Here is a 12,171-nt window from a genome sequence, read left to right on the forward strand (position 1 = left end):
ACAAGAATGTAACAATAACAATGGAAATTTACATAGCTTTTTAAGGTTTGCAAAATGCTTTACATTCTCATTTCATCCTCACATTTGATCCTGTGAAGCAGATGCTCTTATTATCTCCATGTTATATGCGAAGAAACTGAGTCAGATAGCAGTTATGTGGCTCGCTCAGGTGTCTGCGGCAGGACTCAAAACTTCAATTTTCTAGAATCCCAAGTGCAGTGTTCTGTCCCACTGTATTATATGTATGCCCCATATAAACAGAGCAGCCATATAAATAAAATTAATCTAAACACTATTCCTTGACTAAACTTGGCTCCTGAGAACTGGGAAAATGCCTTTCTTTTCCTTTTTGCATAGGTTAGGGACTCTGAATGTGAGTAGAATAGGATAAACTCTTAACCACACCTGATTTGTTTGGTTGGCTGAACTGCTTTTTTTTTCTCCTTAAAATCTTTTGTTAAAAGAGAGCACTTGCTAAATAGGAGAGGCAAGAGGAGGAATATATATATATAAATTACAATGATGTGAAAAGAAAACAATAAAAATTTTTTAAGGGATTAGTCACTTAAAAGTCAAAATCTCAAATAATCTCAGATATCATTGTCCAGATTAGAACATCACATCCCTGATAAGTAATCAGTCTCTACTTGGGAACACCTCCAGCAAGGAATGTGTATCTCTTTTGGGACAGTCTTGATTGTTAAACTTGTATGGAGCCAGAATTTGCCTTCTTATAGCTTTCAGCAGCAAGATATAGTTCTTTCTTTTTCTGGAACTATGAAGGACCAGTTTGCTACTTCATACATAAAATCCCCAGACTGTATTCAAACAAAACAGAACTTAAACACATTATCTCCTTCATAGACCCAATTGTGAAGGACCAGGCTCGGATGGGCACATCCAACATGCCAAGCGGCAGCACTCCTGTCAGCACCGCCAACATGATGTCAGGTCAGTGCTTCTGGTATTTATCTCAGGGAAGAGAGTGGTGGATTTTTATATCCTTCCCCTTCTGGATGCTGTTATTAACATCAACAGATGATTCCTGCAAATCATCTTTGGAAAGGAGTAGTTCATTACCAAAGGCTTTCAACTCACTCATAAAGGGTAGAGAAAATTATATGACATTCAGAAACAGAAATAGAAAATTTAGCCTGGAAAGAGGAAGAGACATGGTGGTATTTTTATTCCACTGAATATTGTTCCCTTCTTTGGGCTCCTTAATTCCTAGTAGGGAGTAGACATTGAGAATGAGCCTGACAATTAAACATCATCTTCATTGCTCAATGTTGCCAACTACTTAGGAAGAACCTTTATAAAAGATTGGACAAGATTATTCAAAGGAAGCCATATAGCCACTAATCTTAGGAATGTCACTACAGTAACTCCTGGAATTTATTACCTGTCTTATTTACTCTGTTGGCTGGTCTTGCTTCCCCCTTCTGCTATAGGGGCAAAACAACAGACTTTCTTAGAGCCAAGACCAAATACTGGTAAATCAGGAGCAGAAACTGTCTCTGTCTTGTTCCTATTAGTCATTAGCATGAGAGTTGTATACCATTTAACTTGACTCTTTGTAAGGTTTTATTTATTCACTTTCTCTTAAATGCTTGTAAAAGCCTTTGAGAGGTCATTTATTGGCTTTATAGCCCATTAAGAGAAATTAGAGGAGTGGTTCCAAGCAAGGCATGGTGTTGTCTCATGACCCAAAAAAAAGTTCTAGTGGGATTTGGGGATAGTAGAAGTAAAAATAAAGTTGAGTTAGACTGGTCAGGTACAGTAGAGGAAAATGAGGATGCACACATCTTCTGGCAGGGCTAGATCCAGACTGCAAATTATATTTGAATCTGATAGATTGTTACATTCTATATAAACCTCTTTATTCAAAGAGACTGTATGGTCATACACCAAAGAGAAACCAGTAAAGCCCATATTTAGAAATTATTTGGTTGGGAGAACCTTATAATTTCAGATATGCTGATTAGAGGTGAGGGGACATCAAACAGAATCAGATTACCAAATTCCACTTGAACTTAAAGAGTTTTCAAATCGTGGTCACTTGAAGCAGTTTTCATTGACATTTAATAATAACCCAGTCTTCTCCATGAGACTCTAAAACAGTCTCGAGTTTTGGAAGAAAGGTTCCATTCCCACCCAGTGATAGAAGCTTCCATCTGGTCATGATCCCTAATTTATTCTCTGTTATTTGGTTTCAGGGATTACTTCAGTGCCAACCCCTTCACCACTTGGACCTCTAGCAGGCTCGCCAGTGATTGCTGCTGCCAACCCCCTGGGGATGCCAGTTCCAGCTACCGCAGGCGCTCAGCAGTAATGACAGCCTCTGTCTCCTGATGCCTGAGCAGAGCCGGGTGGGGGAGGGGGTTCCACTCTCCATCTCTCCCTTTGATGCACTTGTGCCTGGCAGGGGAGGGGATGGAACACTTCGGAGGCGCCGTGTCTGAACAGTTGCTTGTGGATTTATAGTAGTTCAGTCATTATAAAAAATTATTATAGGCTGATTTTTTTCTTTTTTTTTTACTCGAACTTTTCGTAACTCAGGGGATTCCCTGACAAATTACCTGCAGATGGAATATTTCACGGACGATTCCCCCCCCTCCCTCCCCCAACCCAACCCTAATCCCAACTCTTCATCTCAAGAACAATGATCCTGGCTGTTGCATTTAACTGGAAATCTCTTCCAGTTCCCACCATTACTCCTCCACTAGTCCATACCTTGGGAGGTCTGTTGTCTTTGTGCTCTTCTCCAGAGAATACCAAAATACAGCTTTTCCAGGGAAGCAGGTAGGAAGGGGAAGGAGGAAGAGGGCCCAGTTCTTCACAGTAATACACTGGTCACTTTAACATTCAGCTCCAGAGGAGCTGGAATCCAGTAGGGTACACTGGCCCAACCAGTGGAACACAGTCACATAGATGTTGAAAGTTTACCCAAAGTACACACAGGTCCTAAAAACCTCCACTCAATATGAATCATGTCTTACTGACCTAATCCTAAATTCAGCTCACTTGCATGTAATTTTAGTTTGAAAATTAAACAATTGCCCTCCCTTCTTCCCCTCTGCCTCCCCAGTCTTCCTTTATTCCCCTTCCACTCAAGGTTCCCTAGTAGAGTTGACTGTACTATAGGTAAGATCTTTTTTCACATAGCAGATGAGGAGAAACCTTCCCAGATTTTTTTTACTTGCAATTTTGCATTAAATTTGTTACTGGGTATAATAACCTCTTAGCATTTTTTAAAAAAACAACAACAAACCCAAAACGTTTATACCAATTTCATGCTAGTGGCTATTAAAGAGCTAGAGCTGATGGGACATCAGACCACACCAAGTAACATTTTGAGGCTTCTTTTCCCCCCATTTGCCCCTTTCCATGTGCCATCCAGTGAGAACACCTGTGACCTCAGTCTCATAAATGTATGCTGAGGGTCAGGAGCAAAGCAAAGTCTCTCTAAATGAAAGTGAAGCAGTAGATCCATAGTTGTGGAACAATATTAACCGTTGACAACGATAAAGCACCCTTGTTTCAGCCCTGCTCCACATTCTTTGCTGTGTGTATATATATATATATATACTACTTTGTCCTTCCTATGTGAAAGATCCAGTGTTGGAATTCTTTGGTGTAAATAAACGTTTGGTTTTATTTATCAAGGTTAGATTTAAGTCCCTGTGTAAAGGTCTTGCTGGATTGGTGTATCACTTTACACTGAAGGGGCCTACAGCCAGCCCTTTATGGATTGGGGGAAGCAACCTCTTCCATTCTTTCACCCACTTTGAATGATTTGTCATACTGGGTAGTGCAGAGAAGCCTTCTAGAAACATCAAGCCAAAATGTTGGGGAATAAGGATCTTTTGCCATAAAACTTTTGTGTCTCAGCCATGCCAGGATTTGGAATGGGAGAAGGGTGCATGGTGTGGGTGTGTGTGTGTGTGGGTGTGGGTGTGGGTGTGGGTGTGTACACTCTCCACTGTAACCTAGCCACTGAACTTTATTGGGTGCACCATTGGAGAAGCCTAGTTTTTTAAGCACAATGACAAAGCCTCAGCTCTGGATTTTCTCCCCCTATCCCATTGCAGTAGCTGCTTTTTTCAGGGTCAGGAATTCTTTGCCAATCCCTCCTCAAGCCCTAAAGTCTATTTTCCCTGACCTTCACTGGTTCCACAAGCCTCTCACTTGAGTGTCGTGTGTGGTTCTATTTCATAAACTTGTCTCACTTTATAACCTGTTTTTGCTTCAGTGAATGCACTGAGGCGTCGTCGTAGTGGCAGTAAGTAGTGAGTACTGGAACTCGGAGGAGCAGTAGGAACTTAAAGGAGAAAATCACGGCCTCCTTTTTATCTCACTATATGAAGCCAAGGGAGAGCTGAAGGGGAGAAATTCTTTATGCACATCAGTGTACTTGTATTCCCCATGACCACTGGGAGTAAATATTTATTATACTTTTACCTATTTAGGCCCTAAAATGATGTGAAAGCTACCGTGTTGACTTTGTGCAGGAATAGACGGCACCAACCATTGTGCCAGGGATGCAACTTATGGTTAGGTTTTGCACTGAATTGTGATTTAAACAGGACTCTTTCTAAGGAACCCTTCTCTATTTCAAAAGGGGCAGGAGAGTTGTCAATATTCATTTCCTCCTAGTTCAGAAAATGTAGTTGTAGCTGAGGTTGATGAGGGCAGCTACAAACAGCTGGAGGTTCTAACACCCATCAGCCTTACAAGGAATTGAAACAAGCCTGGAAGGAATGCCACCCATGGGCTTTTTTTTTTTTTACAAAAATAAATAAGCAAAAAAAAAAATGCTACTTTAGAGCCACTGCACATGCATGAATCTGGAAAGAGGAAAGCGAGTTTAACACAAGAGGCTGGGGTGGGTGGGTGGGCAGGTGGGCAAGGGTTTGCAGAGTAACAACTTCTGTGTTGTAAATTACCTCATCTGTACACCTTGTATCGGAGCACATTTCTCAGCACTCCCTGCGTCTCTGCATTGCATTTGATAGCAGGAAATTGGATGCCAATATGTGAAAGTTCTGTTGGCAATTACTTCTAAAGGTTTTTTAAAAGCATATTTTTTTAACCTTGTTTGAAGTGCGCCCCCTCACCCCCTTTTTTAGTTAAGTCAGAAAAAAAAATTCATGGTTGTAATTGTATTGTAATTGATCTAACTAAAAACCTAACTGTGCTGGGAAGAAGTTGTGCCATGGAGGTCTTTAATTTTTTTTTTTTTAATAAAAACATTTAAACAAATGAAATGTCCCCGGAGCCTGAGTAAATACACTTTTCCCTACTCGACTTCGCATGCAGAGAAAGTGCACTGGATTTGAGAGGTAGTGTTTTGGGTAACCATACTAGACTAAGAACGCAGAGAACTTGGGTTCTAGTCCCAGCTCTGCTCCTGAGACCTTGGGCTTAACGACACTTCCCTTCCAGGCCTCAATTTCTTCTAATGTAAAACCAAGGAACAAGCGATTCTTTAAGGCTCCTTCCAGCTGACATTCTGTGTTTAATCGTTCCTTATGACTGACAGTCTAAGATTCTAATAAGTTTTGTCCATTGGTGAAGGAAAGAAATTAAATTGATACTGAGGGAACCTGGGATGGGAGACCAGTAAAGCTCTGGGATACTGGTTTCCTTATCTTCATTACCTTATTTCTGAACTCCTCCCTGGAATTCACACATGTTGTTGAGTTAGTGCTTAAATGGGAGATTGTTAGCCTAAAAAAAGTGTAAGGATACAGTTAGGTGATTTAGATCCCCAACCACATTTGAACTCCTTTTGCAGTCCTAAAAATATTGTATTTGCTGTTTGTGAGTGATTTCATTAGAAGCTTAGTGTTGATATGTGCATTTCCAGTGGCAGGGAATATTCTAGATCTCAGGATTTATCTGGTCCCTGATGTTTTGGAAAACATTAGACCACTCAAGTCCTAACTGTTTCTTACTGAGTGACATGGGAAAGGTCACTTCGGCTATGGATTATGAGCCTCTAAAAATGAGAAGTGGACTAGATACATAAGGAGGTTCCCACCTCTTTTTTATTTCCATTAATAAAACTGGGTCCTCACTTTTACATGCAGTGCTGGAAATCGTACCTATTGGAATATAGTTGGTGTTACTGATAGAAACTCGGTTTTGATTATTTAAATTCAATTTAGTTCATATTAAGTGACTAGTGGGCAATACTTAACCACTTGCAGAAGCTTTTTTTTCCAGGTACTTACATAGACATTTATTTGATCAAGGTCTTTAAATTAATTAAGCACCAGTTGTGTGCAAAACACTGCCAAGCTTTGGTGGAAAGTAAAAGTTCCTGCCTTGTAACTGTATAGAGGATTAAGCCCAAAACATCCATCTTTCAAAATCACTAGAGTGGAACTATTCAAAGTGACTTGTGAAGCCTGAAGGGAAAGATTTAACAGTGAGGAATGAAGAAGGCCTCCTTTAAAGAATATATAGGAATTCTGCAAGTGAAAAACATTAAATACACATGAGGAACAGCGAGGGGAGGCAAGAAGTCTAAAAGTGAGAGTATTCCAGTATGGCAGGAATGTAGAAGTCATCGAGGGAATGATATGAGAAGAAATTTTCCGAAGAGTACTATGAGCTCTTTACGATCTTGGTCCAATCTAAATTGAAGGATTACACTAATACTCTTAAGTTTCTTCAAAAGTGTTTGTGAGCTCTTTTAAGAACAGTGACCCTGTCTTATCTCTGAAAGCCCTTTCAGATCTAACATAACTGTAGGTTCCATTAACATCCCTTCTAATTCTGATCTGTTACTGGAGTCGCCTCTGCTCTGCTAGATAAGGTCTTGTATTTCCTCAACTAGAAGCATGATACTTGCTACAAAATAGCCCTTTAAATATGTTTTAATTCAGCATGAGGGTCTTTCTACATACAGGGCACTATGCTAGGTATGGGGGATACAAAGCACCAATGAAACAATCCCTGCTATCAAGATTACATTTTGTCTGGGGAAAAACAGGTACACAAATAATAGTATATGGAAAAGTGAGGAGGTAATATTAACAACTAAAGAGTATCTGGGAAGACTTGTAGGAACGAATGGAAGGATCCTGAGAAAGGGAAATGAACCAGGGTATTACCAGCAGGGTAGTAGTATTACTCCAGGGTAGGCTGGAGGTGTCAAGTATCAAGTTTAGGAAAGAACTATTCCAGTTTGCCAGGAATAGAATTCTTGAAAGGGAGACAAAAGCTGAGGAATCCAGGATGTCAGGTTAAGGAGTTTGTATTATGTTTTACTGGCAAGTCACTGACTTTTTAGGCAGGGACATGATGTGGTCAGAACTGTGCTTTAGGAAGATTATTTTGGCAGTGGTATAGAGGATGGGTGGTAGGGAATAATCTAGATCTCAACCAAGTGCCTTTCTGTGCCTGTTATGTAACTGATGAATTCCTTAACAGGGTCATAATAAAGATCAAAAACACTAGCGTCAGGACAGGTTACTATTGTTATTCCTCTGTCAAAGAAGCCAAAGCTCCTGAGTTCCAGTTTTGACTGCCTGCCATCCTACAGTCCCCAGCCCCCGGCATTGCCTATGTATCAACCATAATCTATCCAATTTAATTTATTTTCCCCTGCCCTTCTCTTTGAATAAATGCATATCAAATGTACTTCTCTGAAATTTATTATACAGAGTCCCATAGTTAAAACCTTAAGTTTTCTTTCATTTTTTTTAAATTAAAAGTTGGCTTTTAAATGTAGATCTAGTGTTGTATAGGCATGGAATATTTACCCCCATCTTACAGATGAAGAAAACTGGGATCTAGGAAGGTACATTAGTATGGTAGGGTCTATAATGATTGACAGATATACCAAAGTATATTTAGTTTTCTATATTTATTCTGTCGATCTTTGGTTTGATTATGGTTATTCTAAAATGGTATAATAGCCATGATTTGTGGTTGATTTGGGCATTTTGTTTGTTTTTTTCAATCTTGCTCTCAATTAGCACCTAACACAAAACTGCACATATGATAAGGTCTTAACAAATGCTTGTTAAATTCAATTAAAATTGAATTTAACATTGGCTTCTATGTTATCAGTTGTGGTTAGAATTATAATCAACTCCCTGAGCCTCTCTTAAAAAATTTAGTGTAACTACAATAAGTGGTAGAAAGAGCCGTGGACTGAGCATCTTGAGACCTGGACCATTTTAGTCCTCTGTGCCATCAGTTTTCTATAAACATTAAGCAAGCCTCTGCTCTCTCTGATCACGTTTTTTCCATAAAGGGGTCAGATTAGATGTTCTCTAAGGTCCTTCCCAGATATGTCATACATTCCCCTCCAGTTGTTTTATGTTATCTAAACTCTTCCAGTTATAACATGCTATCGTATGATTCTAGATATATTTTCCCCAACCTTAGGCTTATACAACTGCTCCCTTTTCGTCCAGTGATTCTAATGGATAACCTTTAAAAGCAGAGTCTAAGCAGGAATCCCTCTAGCAATAAATTTGCCCAAGAGACTTGTAAAATCCCAGTTAGGCTATTTCATTCAAACTTAAAAGTACTCCCAAACACTTTTTCCCATAATTCTAGGAACTAGGGTTACTTCCATCCTGGATTCTGTATCCAACCCTATAGGACTCAATGTATCCTCACTTTCTAGTTTTTATAGTTGAGTAAGTATCCCATGAGGGGAGCTAGTTGGCAAAGTGAATAGAGCACTGGGCCCAGAGTCAGGAAGACTCATTTGAGTTCAAATTCAGCCTCAGACACTTATTAGCTATGTGACCCTGTATGAGTCAGTTAACCCTGATGCCCCAGTTTCCTCATCTATAAAATGAGCTGGAGAAGGAAATAACAAACTGATCCAGTATCTGCCAAGAAAATCCCAATGAAGGGGCAGCTAGATGACACAGTGCATAGAGCACTGGCCCTGGAGTCAGGAGGACCTGAGTTCAAATCCAATCTCAGACACTTAACACACAAACTAGCCGTGTAACCTTGGGCAAGTGACTTAACCCCAACTGCCTTCCAAAAAGCCAAAGAAAAAGAAAATCAATGACTCATGAAGAGCTGGACATGATTAAAAAACAACTAGGTAACAAAAAGCATTCTGTAAAGCAGCAAGGTGGTTCAGTGGGTAGAGCTTTGAGCCTGGAGTTAGGAAGACCCAAGGTAAAATCCAGCCTCAGATACTTAGTAGCTTTGTGACCCTTCACCTCTGTTTGCCTTAATTCACTAGAGAAGGAAATGACAAACCACTCCAGTGTCTTTGCCAAGAAAACCCCACAAGGAGTCACAAAGTGTTAGAGATAATTGGATGACCAAACAAGTGTGCTGTGGGTTCCTGGGTTTCCTACCTACCAACCTAGCTCCCTCTTAATTTCAATTTAGTTATTTAAAACGCTATTAGATCAACTAATTGGGAGTTATTTCCTATTAGGAGGCAAAAAGGCTACTGATGATACCTCAAATTGGTGTGTTTTAATGCTTACAAAACACTTGCATCATAATAATACTCAAGTTTGTATAGTGCTTTCAAGTTTGCAAAAAAGTTTTCTCCCCACAGCAACCCTATGAATAAGTAGTACAAATATCATCATCATCCCCATTTTACAGATGAGGAAACTGAGGTTGAAAGATTAAAGTGATTTGCCCAAGGTTACCCAATTTGTAAGTATCAGAGCCAGAATCCAAAGCCAAGTCTCTCCTGGCTCCAGGTCTTACCACTATACCACAATGTCTCTCCAATGTGACTACATAATAAATACTATCTTACATTTGTATGGGACTTTACAATTTATGAAACACTTCACAAATGTTAACTTGTCTGATGTTCTCAAAAGTCCTGAGAGGTGAGACAGTTGTTCACCTTACAGACAGGTAAGACCCAGAGAGGGGAAGGAAGCCAGCAACTTGCAAGTGGTAGAGCTGGGACCAGAATGAAGACTGGAAGGGACTGTAGAGATTATATCATTTTAAGAGGTTGCATGTATAGAGAGACAGACCGACAGGCAGACAGAAGCCTGGAAGGACCTTGGAAGTCACCTAGATTTGTGGGTCCCCTTTTTTACAGAGGAGGATATTGAGGCTAAGGTCAACAGATTTGCCCAAGGTCCCCCAGCTGGTAAATAGTAGAGGTGAATCTGGAGCCCTGGTATTGAGACTTGAAATTCATTGCTCTTTCCTGTACCACACAAGACATCTTCCCCAGAGAGAACTGGTAGGAGAGGTAACACTGATTTCACAGAGTGCTTTCCTGAGGGGATTTAGTATTTCTGAAATTGTTCCACTGTTGCATCACCTTCCTCTGACACAGTTTCTATGACTCCTCTTTAAAAATAAAAGAGACTTGGTGTGCTGATTTCTGATCTAGTCTTGCAAATCATGGTTGTTTGTATAAATATTCAGGCCTGTCACGAATAGTGTGGCAAAAGGCGACCAAACTTTGTTGTATTGAAACAATTCTTAGAACAGAAATGGCGTAAACAGGAACTAGCACTGGTATGATAAACAGAAAACCTGGGTTGTGTCTAGTCTCTGATCCACAACTTCACAGCTTTGTGACCTTGGTAAATCCCATCCCCTCTCAGAGAGCCTCAGTTTCTCCATTTGTAAAATGGAGATACCTTCACTAATTACATCACTGGGGTGTGATGAGGACCAAATTCAAATAGTGTAAGTCAAACTCTTTGCAAACTATAAAGCATTAGAAGCATGGGAACTGTCCTTTATAGCTACCTTTTCATATTACCACTTTGATTTGCAATTTTAGAAATCCAGTGACTGGTGTTCAAGTCCTGACTTTGACACTAACTCCTGGTGGGCCAGTCATTTAATGAGTCAGTGGCAGAACAGGGACTACAATTTGAAATCTATTTCCTAATCCAAGGCTCTTTCCACAGCATTTCCTAATCTCCCTTCTCTGAGTATGCTGCAAAAGGGCCACTGAGGTTCATTAACTCCAGGGTTTTATTATACATTTTGATTTGACTTAGTTTGGACTAATCAGCCTTTTTAATTTTTTGGGATCTTTGTATCTTTTCACATAGCACCCCCACATGGCAGATTTATAGCACTTTTCTGAAGGACTTACTGGCACTAGAGTATGCTGCTGTCTGTGATGGAACCTGCAGTTTCAAAAGAAAGTCCAGAAGGTCCAAAGGAAGTTTCCTGTCCACATGGATAGGAAGAGACTATTTTAAAACCAGGACTTAATCATTTTGTTCACACTAAAGCACTTGACTCCCAGCATCAAAGAACATAAAAATAAGATTAGCCTAGCTCTAGAACACGATGTCAGAGTTGGAAGAGACTTAGAACACAGACTGTGATAGCTGGAACATAGAATGTTAGAACTGGAAAAGAAATTAGAAACAGAATATTAGAATGTAGAATCACATGGATCCTTTACACTGGATTATGTTATCTCCCCTCAAGAGAGAATTGGTACTATCTCTCAATTCTTTCTAGAAATGGGTTTTTATTATATCATCACTGTTTTCTGCCCTGGTCAAAACTAATCTGATGTCCAATGTGTCCAGCTCTGGGTGTCATAGTTTATAATACATTGATTTCCCTGAAGTACAGAGAATATGGTAAGAGGGCAACGCCACATAAGGATGTATTGACAGAAATGGGCATATTGTTTTGGATGACTGCACATGTATAACCTATTTCAAATTGCTTACTGTCTCAGAGAGAGAGAGGAGTAGAAGGGAGGAAGGAGAGAACTTGGAATTCAAAATTTTAAAAATGTTAAAATTTGTTTTTACATGTACTTGGAGAAAATAAAATGTTTAAAAAGAAATGGGAATATTTCACTAAGAAATTGCTTAGGAGGGGGCATAATATAAAAGACTGTTATGTGGAAACATTAGTTTAGTTTGACACTAGATGACAAAATTAGAAGCAGTGGGGTTGTATGTGGAGAGAATTTGTTTGAAATAAGGAGAACCTGCCTAACAATGAGAACTGTACCACAATGGAATGGAATAAACCTATAAGGAATGAAACTCCTCATTACTGTAATTGTCCAAGTAAAGGAAGTTGGATGAATTGTCAGAGAGGAATAGAAGGGACTCCTGTGTGTGGTGGGAAGTAGGATCAAATAGCCTAAGAGGTTTCTTCTAGCTCTAACATACTATCATTCAAAGCCTAATGCCCCCTCCAGCTCCAACCCTTGCT

At 39.7% G+C, this 12,171-nt stretch overlaps 1 protein-coding gene across 2 annotated transcripts in view; it reads left to right on the forward strand.

Moving 5' to 3' along the window:
• Nucleotides 1–2,519, forward strand: part of CSNK2A1 (casein kinase 2 alpha 1) — a 55,903-nt gene extending 53,384 nt beyond the window's left edge. For both annotated transcript variants that reach the window (XM_069073882.1, XM_069073881.1), the window contains 2 exons: nucleotides 865–951; nucleotides 2,217–2,519. In XM_069073882.1, coding sequence (XP_068929983.1) covers nucleotides 865–951; nucleotides 2,217–2,332 — 203 coding nt within the window. In that variant the 3' untranslated portion in view covers nucleotides 2,333–2,519. The remainder of the gene's footprint in view (nucleotides 1–864; nucleotides 952–2,216) is intronic.
• The last annotated feature ends 9,652 nt before the right edge of the window (nucleotides 2,520–12,171 follow it).

This window comes from Petaurus breviceps, unplaced genomic scaffold (assembly GCF_028583685.1).
Source record: "Petaurus breviceps papuanus isolate PSGF00001 unplaced genomic scaffold, PetGlider_PUasm1.0 90879, whole genome shotgun sequence".
Classification (NCBI taxonomy): Eukaryota; Metazoa; Chordata; class Mammalia; order Diprotodontia; family Petauridae; genus Petaurus; species Petaurus breviceps.